The 21,373-nt window shown below is 38.2% G+C and overlaps 1 protein-coding gene across 1 annotated transcript in view; it reads right to left on the bottom strand.

The window, feature by feature from the left end:
- FBN2 (fibrillin 2) overlaps nucleotides 1-20,582 on the bottom strand; it is a 168,459-nt gene extending 147,877 nt beyond the window's left edge. Inside the window, 4 exon segments of the mRNA XM_014954806.1 lie at nucleotides 13,211-13,306; nucleotides 15,515-15,610; nucleotides 16,633-16,731; nucleotides 20,505-20,582. Coding sequence (XP_014810292.1) covers nucleotides 13,211-13,306; nucleotides 15,515-15,610; nucleotides 16,633-16,684 — 244 coding nt within the window. The 5' untranslated portion in view covers nucleotides 16,685-16,731; nucleotides 20,505-20,582.
- Between the last annotated feature and the right edge of the window lie 791 nt (nucleotides 20,583-21,373).

Raw genomic sequence — 21,373 nt, 5'->3', positions numbered from 1 at the left:
GAACGTCCTGCATATCAATATTTGCTATTAGTTGGCTAATTTAAGATACAATTATATAATGAAGAAGCTTCTCTATAGAGAGTCATCTAAAGAAAGGTCAGCAACAGACCCCTACAAACCACTGTTCCTAAGGAGGTATTCGCCTGAAAACGTCATCATTTTCTTCTACCTTTACTAGACCATCAACAGTCACAACTATATTAGAAACATATTTCATATTGATCCAATAACACGTAATCTAAATATCAGTTACAATTAAATCACATTTTATTGTAATCAACTTAGTTACTGCTAAAAAATTATGCTATTTTAAGATTTCTGCTAGCAATTTGCTTTCCATTGTATGGATAGATATCTGTCATCTATGTAAATCTTTAATTTACAAAATTTCAAGCCCTTAATTAAGCCATGTGAGCAGGTAACACCCTCCCTTCATTGCATTTAGAACAACCAGAAATTCAGACCACCAGAACCTTCGCTGGCTCTTTGGGAGGAACTGCAGAGCAACCCAGTCTGAGCACAGAGCTCCTAAAACAGGAAAAAACAGTGTCTTCCCAAAGGCTCATGGCAAATCTCATTCTTGTCAAACAGTCCTCTTCGTAATATTGATAAAATATTTGTCAGTTACATGCTTTGTGCAACGTTGTTCGTTTTGGCCATGTCGTGGCTTCTTCCCAAACAACACAATGTAGTTAATTCTTCTGTGACTGTTTTTCAAATTATGCTAATGATTTCTATGACTATGAATTATGAACTAAATCCTTTCAAAGAAATTTTAATCTTAGTGTATATATATACACACACTGATATGATCTTCTTGTGCTACGCAACTTGTTATATGGTATTATTCCTGCTTTATGGGTTGGATGACTCAAACGTTTTTGAACAAGAAAAAGAACGAGGAAATTCAACTTCCCAAGTTAAAAAATCACATTCTTTAAATAGCAGGAATCATTTGCAAACATACACAAACCATGTCACAGCAGCCCCCATGACTGTATAAGAACAAAATGCATCAAAATCTGTTTTCACTCTAAAGAAAATATTAGTTTGTTTCCGTTGAAACAACTTTCTCGAATTAGTCATATGTTTCCTATATTGAGATAAGGCCACATTGGCATTATGGCCACACATAAAAATGGTGACAAACATTCACTCAGGGTTTTCAGCTTTCACCCTTCCATTTCTCTGCCCCATCCCACTACAGGGGAGTGAGCAAACGGCTGGGTTAGGGCTTGCCTGCCAGCCAGGATCAAACCACCACAGGAGCTGTTGTTCATTTGCTTTAATCACTTGTATATACTGAGGCTTCAGTCCAAGGCACTGGATCTCCTGGACTGACAGCCTCTGTCCAGTTTTCATATTTGCAACAACTGCTTTTTCTGGATGCTGTCAGCATGCAGGCCAATGACCAAGGATGGGAGACAAAACTACTTCTTGATTCACCTCATCAAGACTTGAAAATCTTCATAAAACTTAGATTGGAAAAGAGTAAAGTCCTTGTTCTTGTATTTTCCTGCTGTACCCTGCGGACAGTTAAAGGCTTTCCATTTGAAGACTTCTGTTCAAAATCCGATTAATTACAAAATTAATTAATATCAAAAAATGTCATACAGAAGAACTGGAGGAAGTGGAACATTACCCAGAAGACTGTTTGTTTCCATACACTGAATCCATCACCTAAGTTTAAAAGCCAATCAATTAACATAAGCCAATGAAGCAGATTAAGTCAGAGGGTAAAAGGAAGACATAGACCCCTCAGAGCTAGAGCACGACTGTATTACCAAGTTTACAGAAATTCACGTGTCTTTGCATTAAAAAAAAACCAAAACCAACAAAAAAAGAAAAGAAGAAAATGGAGAATTCCTGTAGTTTCCATTTCTAAATTCATCCCCACATCAATCTGAATTTAAAAAACATTCAGATTCAAGAAGTATGCCATAAGCCTCCTTTTTTCAACAGCTAGGTTTTTTCTGGAGTAGCAATACTGGTAAGTATAGCACAGTGGAAGAATCAATGCGGCTTCTGTGAAAGAAAATCAAACCCTACATACCAAGTGTAGTTCCTTAATGAATCCACAATCCTATTAGGTAGAAGCAGATACAGCCTCTCTTCAAGAAAACAAGGCAGAAAAGTTGAGAGAAGTTCTTTACATGCGCAAGAAACAAGAAAGGGGAAATGGGGAGTATGTGACTAATTTTCACACTGGGAGGAACGCTGGGACACACACCAATTCACATACTCCTAAGGGATCTCAGGAGTGAGGAAAGGGACAAACAAAGCTGGTCACAAGCACCACAGAAAAATGAATAACAAAGTGTTACATCTATTACAATGCCACTTGCTCACAAAAGTCCCAAGCCACAAAACTACCCAACTCTGGGAAAATACTTCGGGAAATGCCACTTTTCCTGTTAAACTGGCAGCAATAGGATCCTAGCCTAGACTGCCCTTTTGTTCTGATTTTAGATGACAGCTCTCCTGTATGCTGTGACTTCCTCTCTAAGAAGAGGAAAGAAAAACTTCTCTTAAAGAGAAAATTTTTATATATAAAATTTTGCTTCTCTCTTCAAGAGCTTTTTTCCATTCATCGAATGTTCTTGGGTACTATAAACTTCTATAAAACATGAAAAGTGTTTCAAACTATACCTGAGAAGGAGCTCTTAATGGGTAGAATTTTTAAAGGTTTTTTGAGTTTTACACAGGAACTTACAAACAACAGAGAAACTGAACACAATTTCAAACTTCTGTAAACATTATAGAAATAAACAACTTTCAAGGTTCCTGACTTCCCAGAGGATCTCTCAAACTTCCTCTAACACAGTATCTGTAAATTTATCAGTAAATATGTCTAATCTGTCCTAATATCTGCACAAAAGCAAAGAATTTCATTATTTCTTCATTTTAATTTAATTTATTTAATTTAAGATATTTCTTAATTTAATTTAAGATATTTCTTTTTTTTTCCAATATTAAAATTTGCATGGAATCCCTATATAAGCAATACAAAACATTAGCACTTGCTGAATTTGACCAAGTCCACTCAAATATTTCAAGGGGGCTTTGCACTTTCTTTTTTAAAGACAATGTCTGTTGATAAGTGTCTCAATTTTCTTGTCATCCCTAACTTAACTAGATATTCTGCAAATATCTCCAGATTTTTTTTCTGGATATACTACAAATTAATTACTTTTATCAAATTTATGATTTTCCTAATTTTTCTGAAGAAATAATTTTTTCTCCTGAAACTCCAACAAACCCATCATGACCCATGATGAAGTAATTAAAAAAAAAAAAAAAGTCACATTCTAATACATTTGAGAGAGTAAAATTTTCACTGAGGAAAGAAAGAGATAAGACTAGATAGAATTTTCCAAAGACATCATCTTCCCTCTCCTCTGCAACACATTCCCCCTTTATGATTTTGGTCCATTGCTCTTTATTATCAGATCCTTGTTTTACTTTTCAGTGAACAATCTCTAGATGCAGAACATAATCCAGTCTAAGTCCTATCTGGCACATAAAACCCCAGTATTTTATGCTCTCCTGGACTTGTTCCTCCTGTAGGTAGTAGAAAACAGTACTTTCCAAATATAGATTGAAAAAAAAAATGTTTATGAAGAAAATGTATCTGTTTGTCACTAGTAAAGATTATAACCATCCTGCCAGTTTGTTCTTTCATTTCACAGTTTGGAGCAGTGTAGCTACTGTGCTTGCCTTTTAGACCCTGAACTGAAGTGAAGAAACTTTCCCTGTGACTGAGTTGCAGGAGAACTCCATTTTACGCCAGTGAAAATTTTCTAGTCCTTGGAAGAGGTTATTCAAATCTGTATTTGCATCTTCCTTTTGTAGACCTAGTTTAAAGGCATAAAAATTCTGTTTTAATTTCTAACGCAAAGTGCAATAACCGCACATCTTTAACACTTTAATACTTCCTTGTCATAGGCCTGAACTACCTGAAAAGCATTAAAGATTTCAAGCGCTTCAAAAGCAGCTACACTAAAAAGTAGGAAGGCTGCTTCATTGAAGGATTTTTACCTTTTTCTTTTGCTGGTGCTTACGGTCTGTGGATAGAAACATAGTGTCATTCAAATTTCAGGATTTTTTTCTTTTCTTTTTTTTCTTTTTTTTTCCTCCCCGGTTTCAGCTCTGGAGGAACTTGTAACTGATCTATACTCAAAGCTTTTGGAATTGGGAGAGGGGCTGAGGCTGTTTCTGATGAGTTGTGCTGTTCAGAAGTCACTCAGAACGAAGGATGCCCAGAGCTCTCTGCTTCCTGCAAGGTTTGATTTCTCCACAAAAGGAAAGGAAGGAACTGATCCTCCAATCACACCAGAGACTTTTAAAAGAAATGGTTCCCTACTACTATTGGCTTCCTGGGAAGGGTCCTATTCAGGTTAAGCATCCTTCCCTCTTCTTATGTGTAGTAACAGGCCTCAGGAGTGCTCCAGGCCAGAGGCTGTCTTTGTTCAGTTGATTAGTACAATGGCACTTCGATACCTCTCAGCTAAACGACTGTGCTGCCATTGCATCTGTGAAGACTCCCCAAGTCTGCTAACACGATCATTTCTGTCCAAAACAGCACAAACAGCTTTGGTCTTCTGCCTTCAGAGACATGTACTACACTCACATGAATAATAAGAATTATGCAAGTAAGTTGCAAGTATGTGCTATACATTACTAGCATTCTAGTATAAAGCGGCTTTGTTTGCTGTACCCATTGCTAGATACTTATCTAACAGACTGACTACAACAATGCAACCAGAGGAAAAGCAGGCAAGGAGGGAATACTAATCATCACATGCTGAAGAACTCAAAGAAAGGAAAAGAGGGAAGCCAGAGAAAGATACTCACTGGGGTTACACTACTTTCTTAACCATTGCTGCCATGTTCAGCATGGTTCATGCCTTTTTTTTTTTAAATTGCAAACTGTTAAATCTTTTGCACAGCTAGAAGATAGAAATTTTCAGATACCTGCAAACAACAAATAAACATACACTCTGTACACATCTTGTGGGGTTTTTACTGCTTTAAACAGTTATTTGTCAGCTTGTGAAATGCAAAGGAAGGAAAATCTGAAAACTGTTACTGTAGACAACCCACGGGTGGCAAAATCAGGTAATGTAGTGCCACAGCCGTGTAATCCTAGCAGCTCTTGATACCTACGAGCATGAAAGCAGCTTTCTGAATGTGCCCTTCAGAACTACTGTAATCTGTCAAAGACTGATGCGTGCAAATATCTACAGGTCTAAACCTGTAGAAGGAAAAGGAGTTCTCTGAACGGGGACTGTACTTAATTGTATGTACTACAGACACCTGTTGACACCGCTAGTCTCAAACAAACAATGAAAATAACTAGCAGGTTTGTCTAACACAGATAATCTAACCTGTTTTCCTCAATTGGGTACTTACCTGTCAGACAAAATTCTACCTCTTATTGCTGCAGGTATTTGCAATTGTTCTCTCTTACTGTCTCTGAGTGGAATTAGAGGTTTGCTTTTTTATTTTAAACTGAATCTTTTTTTAAATTAATACCACCACTGTAGCAATTTGCTTCCACTATGTGTGGAAAAAGCTGACAGAAATGTTTTTTATTTAGAAACTAAACTAAGTAGGAAGGCATTGTGAAAATTAAAAATTTTAGGAAGATTCCTATTTTGTAGAGCTTTAAACTACCACTAACTTATTTTCAGTCAAATTGATTAAATTTAGTTGATTTTAGTTAAATTAGACTTAAAGTTGATGATGTAACTCCTGTGTTTACTCCAGCGGTGATGAACACCTCCTGTGAACTGGACGACTAGTTAGAGTATGCTACAGTGAACTAATATTTTTTTTTTCCCTTACTCAATGGGCCTTGAATGACTGCCTTCATGAATTTGCAGAAAATAGCTCAAGACCCTACGCTCCACTTCCCAATGGCAAAAAGCAAACTGAAAATGAATTAAATTGGTGTTTAGCAGGTAAATATTCCTCTTATGGTGCACTAATAATAATTAAAAAAAAAGACACCAGGACACATGACAAGAAGAAAAGAAGAATGCTGGCTGATATCTGACAGCAGTATTTAGTCATTATTTTTAATTTAATGTTACTGCCTTCCTTTCTTCCTGCCTTCTCCTAAAATGCTCTGCATTTTAATTTACCCTCACTCCTAGAGCATTCAACAGTCTCACACCACCTGAACAAAATAGGCAGGATGATCCCTCCAGTTAAAACCTCAGATTGAAACTCAGGATATTTGGTTGATTGCTAAGGTTGATTGCTGAGGCTTCCCTGCTCAGCCTTCAACAAGAAACAACCTCACGTGCCTGAGCCTGTCTTGGGGGCAGGGACGAGAGTAATAATACTTGCTTTGTCCAGTTAGCTCTTCAGAGTGGGGACCCACTTACACACACACACACACATCCTATCCCACATAAAGAACCTCTATTCAGTTCAGGCTAATAGTACCCATTATAAAGCAAAACCCAGCAAAATTAAAAAGTTGTATCCTCAGGACTCCTGTCAAAAGAGAAGAACTCACTGATCAAAAGAGCATTTTTGCTTTAAAGCACCTCAACGAAGTTTACAATCATTGGGGGACAGATAAAATAAACCACGTAACTTGAGGAAAACCTACAGGTCCTTCTATAGTCGCTCGTTCAGCAGTTCACCACAGCTGGCAGACAGGAAGCCTCTTGGACATAACCTGCCATGGCCTGCATGGCAAGAAGTTCTGCCAGGAGTAAGACGAAATACACAAGATCTGAATACATCCCCCAAAAGTTTTCACTTCTTCTCATGTTGCTGCTACCATCAACAAATAAGGAAAAGTTGTGTAAAGTTATAAGAGTTTCTGAATACTCGTCAGAGGAAAGAGTAGTTTCTTAAAGAATTGCATTCCCTCCTTGATTCTTTTACACCTAATCACTGTCACTTAAGCACACACAAGCATCTTCAGCAGCACTACAGATTAAATATGAATTGAACGTTTTCTTTATAATAAAAATATATTTGAGAAGTATTGAGCCCTATATAAAATTGTGTCAGTTTGCTATAGAAGCTTAATTTTATTAATTTTTATTATCCAAAAATATCTTTGTAACTCTTAAGTGCCAATCAGTTTCTTCAGTACAACTCCAGTTGTTTCCTTTGTTCTTTCCTCTTTTGCCTCAGGTACTATATACTAAACACTTTCACTGAGAATGCTTTTTACTTCCTCTTACCCCTTTCTCTATGCTGTTGATTAGCTTCTTCATCCTCTTCAAGAAAAACTATTTTTTTTTTCTTTTTTCTCCCCTTTTCTTCCATTGTCCTTAGACATAGGAACTTCACTGATTATTTTCCTGTCAGAACAGTCAGATGAAGGTAACTGATCTGAAATATAACGTTGGATGTATGCTCTTCTACCCCACAAAATGAACCTCTATTTCAGTTACATCCTCTGCCTCAAAACTTTTCCACTGTCCTCCACGCCATCCTGTTCTCCAACCCCAGAGACTCTTCCCTTACTCTGTAAGGGAGGACTCTTCAATTGCACAGGCCAAGTTCTTGTAGGCACTGCGGAACTGGCATAAAAACTGCTGTCTTGCACAGAGAAGGGTTTCTACTGACTACCTGGCTGTATTAACGCAAAGTCTTAGCTATTAACCCAGTAACTGGGAGGCAGCTGCCCCAATCACAATTCATTGCATCTGTCATGAGGTGTGGGCTCTCAATTCTGCCCATCTCCTTTATAGACAGGAATTCCAAAATTCAGATAGTCAGAGAAAGTGTCCAGACACTTGTACTGGGAATACTAGGTGTAACAGATACACTGGACTAAGACACATTAGCAGCGATTTTCCTGAGAACTACCCAAAAGCTCTCCCATTCCAGAAGTTCCCACGCTATATGCAACTATTGTATTTCTTCCTTTTTCCTCTTTTCTCACCTGCCCAAGCTTTTTAGCTTTATCTGAAATCCTCTCTCTCTTCTTTAAAAGGATATTCTTCCCAAGCTATGCATTTCTACTCAGTCTAAACTCCATTGCCTCCCATTATAAACCACTTAAGTACAGAGTTAAGTGAGTACTGTTCTTTCTCCTTCTACAAGGAAGGCAAAGTTAGATCAGTGACAGAACTCTCCTTTCCCACTGCTTCTTCCTCCCTTTAACCCATGACAAAGAAGGAAGAAAATATCATTGTTTTCCCACAGCTTCATACCTCTATACATCATCAATTAAAAAAATGCACAGTCCATGTGCAGTAATACATATATAATTTGCTCAGACAGTCTTGACAAACCAAAAGAACTGGCCATGCTAGAAAAAACTGCTCTTATGTGTATGATAGAAGATGAGGTCTCTTAAGCAATCTGTTTCCTTTTTTTTTTTTAAATATTTTTCACTGGGAAAAATTTAACAACAAAATTTCAACATCTACTTTTTTTCCTTAAAAAAAACCAACACCACAACAAAAACAGATAAAATCAAATGCTCAAATCTTGTGTATTTACAAATCAAAGGCAAGAAGCTGACCCAAAGAACAAACATTGATAGGAAATATAAAAGGTCACTGTATATATCAGAAAGCAAAGCATGAGCTCCCAAACAGGTTCTGCTTTCTTGTTAGCCCAGCAGCAAGTCTCAAGTTAAATACTGTAATCAGGCCAGTCATTAGTTACTGCTCAGCCTCCTGTCTCCAGCCCGGAAATTAGTCTGCTTGGAGCCCAGATAGCTGAACAAGCAGTCACGTTTTATCATATAACTGAGGCTGGGAGGCCAATCTGAAGGAAAGCTACATATGTTCTATATTAGGAAGAAAATACCTAATTTAAAAGAACTTAATTTACAGAACAATAAAAAGTATGCATTTAAAACACAGCCATGTAAAAGAAATAACAAAACAAAATCTCTTATAACTCTGATGTGATTTGCAACGGAAGTTCACATAACCTTAAACTATAAAATTTTCGTTAAGGAGTTATGAACTGCTGCTAAACTCAGTTTAAAATTAAACTACAGAGGCATTTCTTACTGTAAAGTATTACAGGCAACTATTGCAACCAACAGATGAAGAAATCATTGCTTTTTGCATTTTGCTGGAAAGCATAAACTTACTAGGTTAAAAACGTTAATTGCAAATTACTATTGAACAGACTAGGCATTTAAGGCAATGTTTACAGTTTTTTCATATACTCCAGCTCATGTATGGCATAAAAAATATAACATTTAGAGTCACTATACTTGAGACTTTTTACAGTCATTACCAAGACATACTACACAAATCATCTTTAGCAATAAGTTAGTAACAGCTTCTATTTTTGAATAAAGTCTAGTCAACACCAAGACAAAGAGATTAGGTGAAATCTTATTTAGCCCTGTCCACTGTTGTAAAAGCATATTATATTATATTAGATATACAAATTATACATGCAGTTATATATATTACATTTATGTTCTATTTTTGTGACAATGATAGAAGCAAATTTGGCTTTCTACCTCCAGTTTCAAGTAAGGGAATGTAAACTTTTAATTACAATACCTCAATTTCCAAATAACTGTGTAATGTAGCCTAAATCTTGTATAACAATAGCATTCTACACACAGAATTGAAACGGTAAGACTTTCAAGGACAGCCAAGAAATATGGATGCCCAAATACTGGTGTTTTATTCCTTTACATGGCTTGAATTCTGCTGCTTAAAGTTTCAAAATGAATTGTAAGAAAGCAAATTTCAGTAGTTTCATCACCACAAAAAAGTTACAATACGTACTAGAATTTTTTAAACAAGTCAACCTATTTCAAGTATAACCACTGTTATTAAAAACTTTGGGCCATCATCACAGCTGAAGCCTGTCATACGTATTAACATGATTCCACAGTCCTGAATCTAGTTAGAGAATAGAAACAAGTCTTAACCAGGAATGACTGCTTCTACCTGGGACAAAAATCAAGCTTACCAAGTTGTCTGGCAATAAATAATAAAAAAATCTGAATGCAATCAAACAAAAAGAAATTAAAAATCTGAAATATTACAATTCTGTCATGTTATAGTTCATCTATAACTATCATCCATCTTGGATACACAGCTTAGACTGTTGAATTTGGACAAATGTAAGCTCCATATGAACAAAGCTCAAACTATAAAGCAACCTAGTATTGTCCAGTCCCTTGAAAATTCATCCTAAACTGAAAGACTTGGTAGTCTCTTATTATAGCTAGAAGGCAGGGATACAGTCTACAAAGACATGTTTCTGATAATGGCTCTAAATATTAAGAGTTTTTTAGTAAAATAATGCTTCTCCGCTAAGCAAAATATAAGAAGATTTGAGTCTTTGCTCTTGGTTCATAAGAAACAACTAGAGAATGTGCTGGATGTAACATGTAACAGCAAAAACCTAAACCAACAGTAATGAATTGAAGTAAATTAATCTGGTTTTAAGACTGAACATGACAAGCAATTAGAGACAAAGAAACAAAGTCATCCTTTACATTTCTCTGTTGCTTGTGACATCTAGTGGGTATACAAAACAGCCTAGAACAGCAAATAGAAACTCTTGCTTTTTCAGTATTTGGTTTAGTCATTTCCTTCATCTACATGGTAATTATTTCCATTTCACAGTCAACAAATATAAAAAAATGGTGCAAGACCACCATATTTTCAGGATATATATATATACAGCTTTGAGCACTTCAGAGCTGTCTTTGAAACAGAGAATTCCACAGGATTATCTTCAGAAGCCATTTCTGAACACATGAATGACAGAAAGGCGTTTGGGAGCAGCCAGCATGGATTTACCAAGGGCAAATGTCATCACCACTTTCAACCCTGAGGTCACTGGTGCCCAGACGAGGAGAGGGCAGTGGATGTTGCTTTACTTGAGGAAGGCTTTTGAGATAGGCTCCCATAGAGTGGTTGGTGAGATACAGGCTCAATAAGTGAACAAGAGATAAGGTGAGGGGAAAATTGGCTGGACAGCTGGCTCAAAGAGTTGTGATCAGCAAAGCCCAGCTAGAGGCCAGGAAACCACTGCAGGCCCTCAGGGATGAGTACTGGGACAAATAACAGTTTTTAATGTCTTCATTAACAGCGAGGTGATGGTACAAGAGCACACTCTCAGCAATATTGCGGGTGACACTAATTTGGGGGCACCAGTCAATGTGCTGGAGAGCAAGGCTTCTAATCAGAGTGATCTGGACAGCTTAGAAAAAAGGGCAGACAGTTATGAAGTTCATCAAAAGCAAAGGAAGTCTCATATCTGGGATGGAAACACCCGATGGAACAACATAGGCTGGAGGTTAACTGTCTGCAAAGGAGGTCTGAGAAAGGGATTATGGGGTCCTAGTAGACAACATGAAGCAGCAGTGTACCCTTGCAGCAGAGAAGGCCAGCTGCATGGGCTGTAACAGGATGAGTAGAGCATCCAGTCCAGGGAAGTGGTTCTCCACCTCCCTTTGGCAGTTTTAAGATTGCATGAGAGTACTGTGTCCAGCTTGGGACTCCCAATACAAGAAAGAACTGGACATACTGAAGAACATCCAGGGGAGGGCCACCAAATTAGTCAGGGAGCTGGAGAACTTGCCCTGTATGGAAAGGCTGCCAAGGGAACTGAGTTCGCTCAGCCTTAAGAAGGGAAGGTTTCAAGGGGACTTTATTGCTGCCTATAACCACCCTTTCAGAGGACACAGAGAAAATGAAGCCTGACTCTTCTTGCAAGTCCACAGAAATCAGACAAGAGGCAACATACACGAGTTGCAACACACAAAATTGTGACTAAATATTAAGCTTTTTTTTTTTTTTTTTTTTTTTTTTTTTACCATGAGAGTGGTCAAATACTGGAACAGGTTTTCCAGAGACGCTGTGGAATCTCCATCCTTGAAGGAGTTCAAAACCTGACTGGACATGGACCTGAGCAGGCTGATCTGATTAGACCTGCTTTCAGCAGGTATTGGACTAGATGGTCTGTGGAGGTCCTTTCTGATTCAAATTATTTTATCAATCTAGGAAGTCTACTACCCACTTGAGTGGGTGTCTTGTCCATTGCTAATGTGAATTAAGAATGTAACTTTCTATTTTCTATTAATGCAAATGATCCCATTCCCATTTTTAGTATTGACAATCTTTTGAACAATTTAAAGGAATAAGATAATAATGCATACTAGCATTCAGCATTTCACACTATGACTTCTCAGTTCTTCAGTATCCCTTTTTGATGAGAAGATGTATTCACAAACACAACAACTTGAAGACAAAGAATACTTCCCCTAAGCTCTTCAGTATCACCTTTGATTATTCTTAAGCTTCATATTAAAGAATGTACGTTATTGTTTTGATAAGAAATCCTCACTATATCCACTCACCAAAAATCCATTCTAAATTGGGTTACACTTGTCAGTTTGATGCACATACAATAGGTTCTACAATTACATCTAATGTTGAGCCATTGGACATTACTGTATTTCCTTAGTTTCAAAATACAAACAATGCTCTGATTTACTAAAAAGCAAGAAGTATAGATTTCTGAGAGTGGAAGCAGGTTTATTCTAAATCTATATATACAGAATTAGTGCATTAATTATTTGTGTGCTAATCATATAGTGTAACCCTAAAAATGTTTTGTTCAGCATCAATAAAACTGACTTTGTCAGTTTCTCTAAGCCCGTAAAAGAAGGATGAGGGATTTCTCCATAAAATTTTAAAATAAACCCCCCAGATCATGAAAAAACTGTTAAGTTAAGCCAGGTCTAAGATGTTTTCTTGAATAAGAACGGGGTTAGGAACCAATCTCAGTGTTACAGTAGTTGGTTGGTTTTTTCACTACATCTCTGACTTTCTCCTATAGGATAGAACAAACCAGAGCAAATAACTTCCCAACTTCCTCTTATGAAAGAGGTGTTACACAGAAAAACAATCCTTCAGTTAGTTAAACTTGCGCAATTCTAACACCACCAGCAATTTTGCTGTAATGTTATTTCACGTAGCTGACAGTTCACGCTTTAACTATTACATGAACAAAACAAGTAGCTTAAATTAGCTCAAATTCCTACCAATTGTGACAGCTTTGTACTTGCCCATCTGAAACGCGGCTACTCCTCTAAAAAGGAAGACACTTTCTAAAATTATAAATAATAAATGGTTTACTGGAAGCCTACTGGCTCAGCCAGAAAATACACAGCATAAAATATGTACATACAGTATTGTTGGACAGACCACTCATAATTTCCTTCTGTATTTATTTCTTTTACCTCTTTCACACTGAGGGCCAGTAAATCCGTAGACACATGCACAGCGATTAGGTCCAATACAGCGTCCTCCATTTTGGCAGCCATTTTCACAGACAGCTTTAATTAACAACAACAACAAAAAGTTTTAAGTATTATAGTAATGATATTTCAAAGACTACCACATGCAGTATTAAAACATATTTTTTTTTCCTGTCAACTGCTCTAAGTCTTTCTGGACTTGAAGATCAAACTGATCTCCTTCCTACACATCATCACCAGCAACAATGATTGTTCAAGTCAAATTCCATTAGCCCAAATTCTATAAGCACCTGTTTAATGTTAATTGCAAGCAGCTGTTTAATTAATCATATTCAGCACAGCTTCTTAGCAGATGTTTAACTTATGGGTATTTTTAAATAGTTGCACAGCTCTAGTCACTAATCGTAAAAACTTATATCCACCACTGAAGTTAGCAGATAAAAAAATCAACTGGTTTGAGGTTTTTTGAGCCAATTATTAAGTTCTGCTATTCAGTCACAAAAGCAACAAACATTTCAATAAAGGAGGCTTGGGGAGTCTAAGAGACAGATAACTCAGTTCTCAGAGTTGATGCTGCTGGCAGAAGTGATATTTCGAGCAAGGGAAAAGAATTGCCAGTTTAACTGATCTTTAACTACCTTCAAAACCAGTTTCCTATAAGATTCCAACAAGAATTAAAAAGATTTTTTGGGGTATAAATCCGCACTATACATAGATGGAGAAGGGACTTTACAGTTGTGGGACTTTGGAGCATCCACTCATGCTATTTATCAATGGTGTGAATGAAGAACAAAGCCTCCTGTGAAAGTACTGAAACCTCAGTTAGAAAGGAAGACAGTTCAGGCTCATTGTTCCCAGGATCTATAGCTCAGTTCAGAACTAGCATATGTTCCAAAACGAAGTCTTTCACCTTAAAGGACAGCCCCACTATTTTTAAGTGGCTCTGAAGAACAGCAAAGAGATTTTGGTCTACAAGTTTCCAAGCTGCCTTCCTGCCCAGGTCTCTCCAGCTGGAAAGTGACATTTTTAATATATTTGAGTATCCAGTGCAAAGGCAAGTATTTCAAAGTGGAAAAAATGTACACAGGCCTCCTATATCACAATGGGGAACACAAAGTATACTGTTATGTGGAAATGTGATAAAGCCTTAGTTCCTATCAAGAACTAGAAAACTGAAATACTTTTTACTGAGAATACATCTTATGCACAAAATAAAGATACTTGTCTGCAAGTGTCACATTACTGCACTAATGGACAGTGGTATGTCAGTGAGACAACTAACCAGTAGTTTTACAACACAATTACATTTTAGTAAAAAGAAATATAAAGACATATGAAATTTTTTCAGACATTTATTCCATACTGTGTCTAGAAGACAAGTACTCAATCTTACTTGAAATTTTAACTATCCTATGCACTGAGACCAGTCTCCACAATCTCTTCAGATTTTCAGGATTGCTTTAGAGCCACTGCTGGGAAATTCAATCCTCTTTTCATTTGTTCACTGGAGATATGCCCTATCTGAGAGCTGCTGATCCAATACATTAAAATAAGCAGGAAGGGGCCAAAAATGCTTAAAAGTAAATCTGACTGTCAGTAGGGTAACATTTTAGGTTTACAATTATCACCTAATATTTTACAGAATTGTATCCAGATAGAACTAAAGCAAGAGCAAGACTGGTCCTCAGCATATGCAAAAACAACTAAGACGAAATGATGTTCTTCCACACTATTCAGTCTAACTGCTCTTAGCCTAGCTGTCTCCTGTTTGTCTCTAGTTCCTTCAGACTACCTGCAGCAACTAATTTCTCAGCTAATTAGTAGCCAGTTGACCTCAGAATACACTTTGAGTCTGCCTTCAACCTTGCAGCCTCTAATGATTTTTTACTATTTGCTGGATTCGTAGAGCTTGTAAACACTTCACTGTGATAGGTAGAGCTGGGCAAATAATTGACTTTCTAGCTTGTCTGCCAAACCAGAAAGGTTTCCAAAAGCTTGGAGACAGTATTTAATCTTTTTCCTTAGTCAAGCAGAAAACAGAAACACATGCTTTAACCTATCTCTGAGAAGCAGAAACTTCGTCAAAGAGAACGGAAGACTAGTGATCACCTGGTAAGAAAAGGAGGCCATTGCTCCCCAAGTTTTTTTCCCGAAAATACTCAAATTCAATACTCAAATTTCAGCAGATGGGCTTTGTTAGCTCCCCGCTCTACCCAAGGAGAGGCGGCGAGCCGAGAGGCCTGGTGTGGGCCTATCATCCCCAGGGGCAGCGGGGCTGTGACTTACGCTGGCCACAGTAAGCTCCCACGTAGCCCTTCTGGCACTGGCACTGCTCCTCCGCGCAGGTCCCGCCGTTCATGCACCTGATGCTGCACTGTTGTGCTGCAGAGAGACACCAGCTTTAGGCAAAAGACAACACATCGGGAGCCAAAGGTGGGCTACAACCCAGACGTCCCAAAGCAGACGCGGCCTTCGTACAATATCATAGAATCATAGAATCATAGAATTGTCCAGGCCGGAAGGGACCTCCAAAGGTCATCTAGTCCGACCTCCCCGCAGTCGGCAGGGACACCCCCAACTAGACCAGGTTGCCCAGGGCTTCATCGAGCCTCTCCTTGAATATCTCCAGGGATGGGGCCTCAACCACCTCCCTGGGCAACCTGTTCCAGTGCTCCACCACCCTCACAGTAAAGAACCCCCTCCTAATCTCTAATCTAAATCTGTTCCCCTCCAGCTTGAAGCCATTGCCCCTCGTCCTGTCGCTGCAGGCCTTTCTAAACAGGTTCTCCCCAGCCTTCATGTAGGCTCCTTTCAGGTACTGGAAGGCTGCTATTAGGTCTCCCCGGAGCCTCCTCTTCTCCAGGCTGAACAACCCCAGCTCCCTCAGCCTGTCCTCGTAGCAGAGGTGCTCCATCCCTCTGATCATACACTATTTAAGTGTACACTCAGGTATTCTTGTAACCTAAGCCAAACCAACCCTAAGCCATTCGTCAGCCATTCCATTTAAAAGCAGCCATGAAGAGGGTTTTCTTTTTAGAGTTCTCCATTACTATATTCAGCAACTTGGAGCTTTTAACCATCTTGAAGGCTGTACGATCTTTATTCCTTAGGAAAATGGACTTAATGAAAATGTTAATACCACAGGCATTCATATTTAAACTCGCTTATCTCTTTAAACACTCTTTTTTTTTTTTTCCAATTTGTCACACAGAGTAAACATGCACACACAGTATATCAAATTTTATCAAAACCCAGAGATATACCGAAGTGTAAGTTACATGCGTTCATGCAGTAACGACAAGTTATTTGTAAAGAATTTACACAGTAGCTATTTTTAAGTTGATAGTCAAAGAGAATTACTTAAAATGAAATCTCTAACGAAAGTAAATATAGAAAGTCCTTACTAGATTTCGATCCACAAGTAGGTGATATTTGTCCACTTGCACAAGTGCACATATTAGGACGGGAACAAAATCCATCACCACAGCTATTTCTACAAATCGCTGAGGAGAAACATAATTAAAAACACAGTGATTAACAGTAACCTTAGTCTCAAACTACAGGGAGAAAAGGCTAAAAATATGTTAACAGTTGCTTTTTAAAAAAAGCAAAAAACCACCACTTGAATGCTCAGCTCATTGAGACAGTTAATATACATGCAAAAGTAACTGTAAGTCAAATAAAGCAAACTGAATTTTGGTATAATCAGTATCTCTGACAAATTTAAAGACAAACAGAATCAAATATGGCCTATTCAAACACTAGTCTGACCACTAAAACCAGATAATCAACTCTTTACCAAATTAGAAATACCACCCTATTACATCAGTAATGTAAAATTATTAAAATTCTCTCTTTTAGACCACAAGACCTGTAGAAAACTACCAAGAATCCAAGATTTGAATGAATATAAACAATATAGGTCATAAACGACAATTTATGGTACAGCTTCTCTCTTATAATCACTATCTTAGAGGCATTCTAGGGTCTCTTTTTTCAAAGATTATCTATCCTTTACACAAAGTTGTTCTGTGGGAAGTCAATGTCCAAATGCGGGTCTTTGCAAATTTTGTGTAGTTTCCCTAAATACAGTTTTCTGTGCTCAAGTATTTCCACATTGTCATTTAGAAACTGACTTTATAAAAAAAATGCCAGGGAAGCCTGTCCACACCGTATTACGTGTGCATATCATGCCCACCGTGCTGGTATCCCCTGATGCATCAATGCCGTGCCTTTTCCCCCTGGCTCACCAGCCAAGGCAGCTTCCTTGCACAAAGGAACAACAGAACCACAACAGAGTTAAAGGCTAAATCCAGATTCTAAAGGAGATCCAAATGAATATGTCTAGCTGGATTAGCAAGTGTGCCAAAAGAGAGCCCGGAACATTCAAGGCCAGTATGGCACAGGAAGGCCTCAAAAAACATATTGTGCAAAAAAGACAGCTTGTAAAGCCAAAAAAAAAACCCAAGCAAGAATCGTAGTTTCTTTGTAAATAACTTTGGTGTTTTGAGGTAATCAAATAAGCTGGAAGAACATCTCCACTGAAGGACAGCAAAAAGAACAAATACCTCTGGCAGATGATCTGCCAAGAATAAACCGACTACCTGTCTATATACATTAAAATAAAAGGAAAAAAATGAAACACCTGGCTATGTAAAAAAAAAAAAGAAGCAAGCAGAGATAAGACATTTCCCAGAATGCTTGTGCTCTACTTCTTACACATAAAAACATGCAGAAATGAAATGCAACTCCCACAAGGAAGCAAATTGTTTTCTTGCCCTGTTACAGAATTCAAACATGCCTCCTCTGAAATTTACATGCTCCCTTTTACCCTTTCTCCACCACTGATGCTGAACGTGACCAAACCAGACCAGACTTTGTAAGCCCGCATCCTCCTTGACAATACACCAAGAAGGGCCACATTTTCTTTATGAGAGTAGACAAAGCCACATTAGTGGTCCACTGACACCACTCTCCAGGCATCACAAAGATGGACTATGGTTCATCTATATTTATCATCAAACTCCTCTACAACTATGCACTAAATATAAAGGCATGGGAGGTGAAGGAGCTTGTGGGGTGTTGCTATTCAGTTGAAATCAGAGACATACCACTAACTGATATGATATACTTTTTTCCATTAGCAGACACAGAAGTAGGAAACGGGACTCGTAACAAACACAGGGAACAGGGCTGTTTTCCTTATATCACTATACTGTCCATCTTTACACAACAAAGCTGAATCTCCTGATGAAGCAAGGTCTACATTTAGACCATTTTGTTAGTTTATTATCTGTTAGGGAATATTTTTTTATCAACTGAAAGCCATATAGCTGAAAGCATATTTAAATATGCTTTCATCAGTAGAGTTTCTTTTATTTAAAGAAAAAGTAAACCCAGCCAGAACTTTCTTTTTTAGATAAAAGATCACTTTTAATTGTAAATATTTCACAGACCACCAACAACCATCATCATGTTATCAACTAAAAACACTCGAAGGTCAGAATAGTTTCCTCTGACCTACCACTAGCTCATAGATCTCTCTTCATGAAATAATACTTTAAAATCACCAATTACAACCTGCACTATTGATAATCAACATTTCGCCAATAAGAAGTTTGCTAGCTTGTCCATCATTCTGTGCAGGAGGCTTTGTCTAGCTAAACAGCTCTAACTAGAGGGGCCACCATCTCAACAAATGTTAAATGTAAGCAGAGAAATCTCTGCTCTTACACCTTCATCAAAAATACAAATAGAAAAGTGTCACAGCCAATCTTACAGATGGTCTGGCAAAATCATTCACCCATTGAACGTGCCAAGAGAGCAGCAACTATGCTCCAGGAAGTAAACAGGAGCTGAAAGATGTCCTTTGTGTACATAAATTAATAGTAAATCAAAGATTATTCTGTATGTGAAGAGACCTGAGTCCAAGGTCTTTAAGAGGCACCAAGAGTCACAATTTAAGGATAGGATTTCTAAAAGCACCTAAATAATTGTCTCCTCCTGATTTCATTCGAGCTAGACACCCAGCTGAATTTGGAAAACCTAATAATGGCATCTTAGTCAGCCTAAATCCATTTTAAAAGCTTGGGTTTACATTTAAGTAAGCCAATATCGTAAGAGATTATAAATGTGAACCAAACATTTTGAGGAGCTCCTCTTATTCCCCACTGGTATTGATACCAGCATCTTCCTCTGAATGACCTGGTTAACCTTTGCTAGGAAATGCTAGGTCAATCTTAGATGAAAATTGGTGATACATGGCACGACGATGAGAAATATTAGCAAGGCAAATTCACTCATGTAAAACAGATAGATGTGAGCAGGTCGATAGTCCTGAATAATAAAGCAATGGCTCAAAAGCCACCTTTGGGTTTGGCAGATCTTGGCTTACAACTCATTCCTTCCCTAGTTTAGTCCTGAAAGTCTGCTGTTTGTTAGATAGAGTATTACAAAGACCTTCACTGCTTATGTAAAGGACAATATGTTCTTGGACCCGAATGCAGAAGCTGAGCGTACTTCCGAGCAAAAGAGACAGTGACAGACTAGGATGAATGGGAACAGACTCACATTCAAATTCAGGGACTGTAAGAAGTATGTGTCTAATACCAGCTTTTATCTAACAGACAGAAAATTCAACTTAATTCTCCCTTTTCCTTCCTAGGGAGACAACATTTCCTAACCAGAGTATTGAGCAGATTTCCCCCCTTTTTTTCCCTTTTTTTCACCAAGCCATGTCAACTGCCATATCTGTCAGCAGAGTACCTGTTATGACCAGCCAGCAATCTGGGTCTACATGCTTTATAGCTATTAAAACATAACTAAAAATTACAGGGGAGAGAATATGCACCCCAGATGTAAAAAAGTCTTCCGTTTGATTGTAATTCCAAGCCTAGCACTGAAGTTTCACACAACTTCAGATCCGATTTGCTTTATATCAAGACGTTTGGGCTTTTTTTTTCCTGTTACTATAGTTGATTATTTGATTTATGGAAGGTTTTTTCCTTTTTTTGTTCGTTGTTGTGTTCTTCTTTTTAAAAAGCTAAGTGATGAACACAGCAAATTAAAAAAAATACAGCAATTGGCCATTCTTTCAATTACAAGAAATATGGACCTATAAACGCATCTTTTTTTTTTTTTTCTTTTTTTTCTTTTTAAAAATAAAAATTCAGACTGAACTTTCTTTTCTAATACTGAATGGCACTGTAACTCACAGAAGAATATTTATTTTTATTATTACCCCTAGGGCAGTAGAAACTTGAAGTCAGACACTTACGAACAATGCACTGATTTCCTCCAGGGAGAGTTTTCCATCCAGGGCAACAGTACGAATGGAATCTAGAGCCACATACGTTTGGCCTGTCACACAGACAAACAAGTAAATGTATACATAAAAATATAAATCAGTGTAAGTAGAAACCAAAGTTTATGCACACACAAGGGATGAAACCAACCGCACGAAACAAAAAAAAAAGTGTGTAACAAAGATGTCTACAAAAAAACCCTGCCCAAAGGAACAAAATTTTCCTCCACTTCTAAGGAGTTCCAAGCTGTTTTATTTCATTGCAGTGGTTCGTAGGGAGAGGAGAGGCAGACTAGGCACCAGCAGGCCAGAGTCATCCCTGCTGGAACTACTGGGGACATGCAAGGGATGAGTTTGGCTCCGCATTCATATACTGCCTTAGAAGTCTCGCTGTAAAAATTGGCCTCATGCTGCCGTCTGACACAAGGCAGAAGGGATGGCTGGCCGTAAAGATTAACAAACTAATTCAAATTACCAAGAACTCCCCAGAACACTAGAAAGAGCAGATCTTGCCCAGTTTCTCAGCAGAAGCCAAAGTGAAGCGAACGCCAAAGTGTCCTAATATTGTAGCAGGCTTGAATAAAAGAGCCCGATTGCAGCACATCTGTTAGTTGTAACGCAGCCCCACACAACGTCTGCTTTTAATATAACGGCGCTAATTAAAAGACCGTATTTCACAGCCGAGGACAAAACCCCCAGCTCCATCAATCACACGACTCCGCGGTGCCGTAAGGGGGCCGGGAGGGCGGGCGCCCGGCGGGCAGGGACGCAGGTTGGAGTATGGGGTTGGGGGGGACAGGCAAAAAGGGGGTGCTGCCGGATGGGGGGCGGCAAGGAAGGGG

Source organism: Calidris pugnax, unplaced genomic scaffold (assembly GCF_001431845.1).
Source record: "Calidris pugnax isolate Ruff unplaced genomic scaffold, ASM143184v1 scaffold157, whole genome shotgun sequence".
NCBI classification, from domain to species: Eukaryota; Metazoa; Chordata; class Aves; order Charadriiformes; family Scolopacidae; genus Calidris; species Calidris pugnax.
This window is presented reverse-complemented; position numbering and strand designations above follow the sequence as displayed.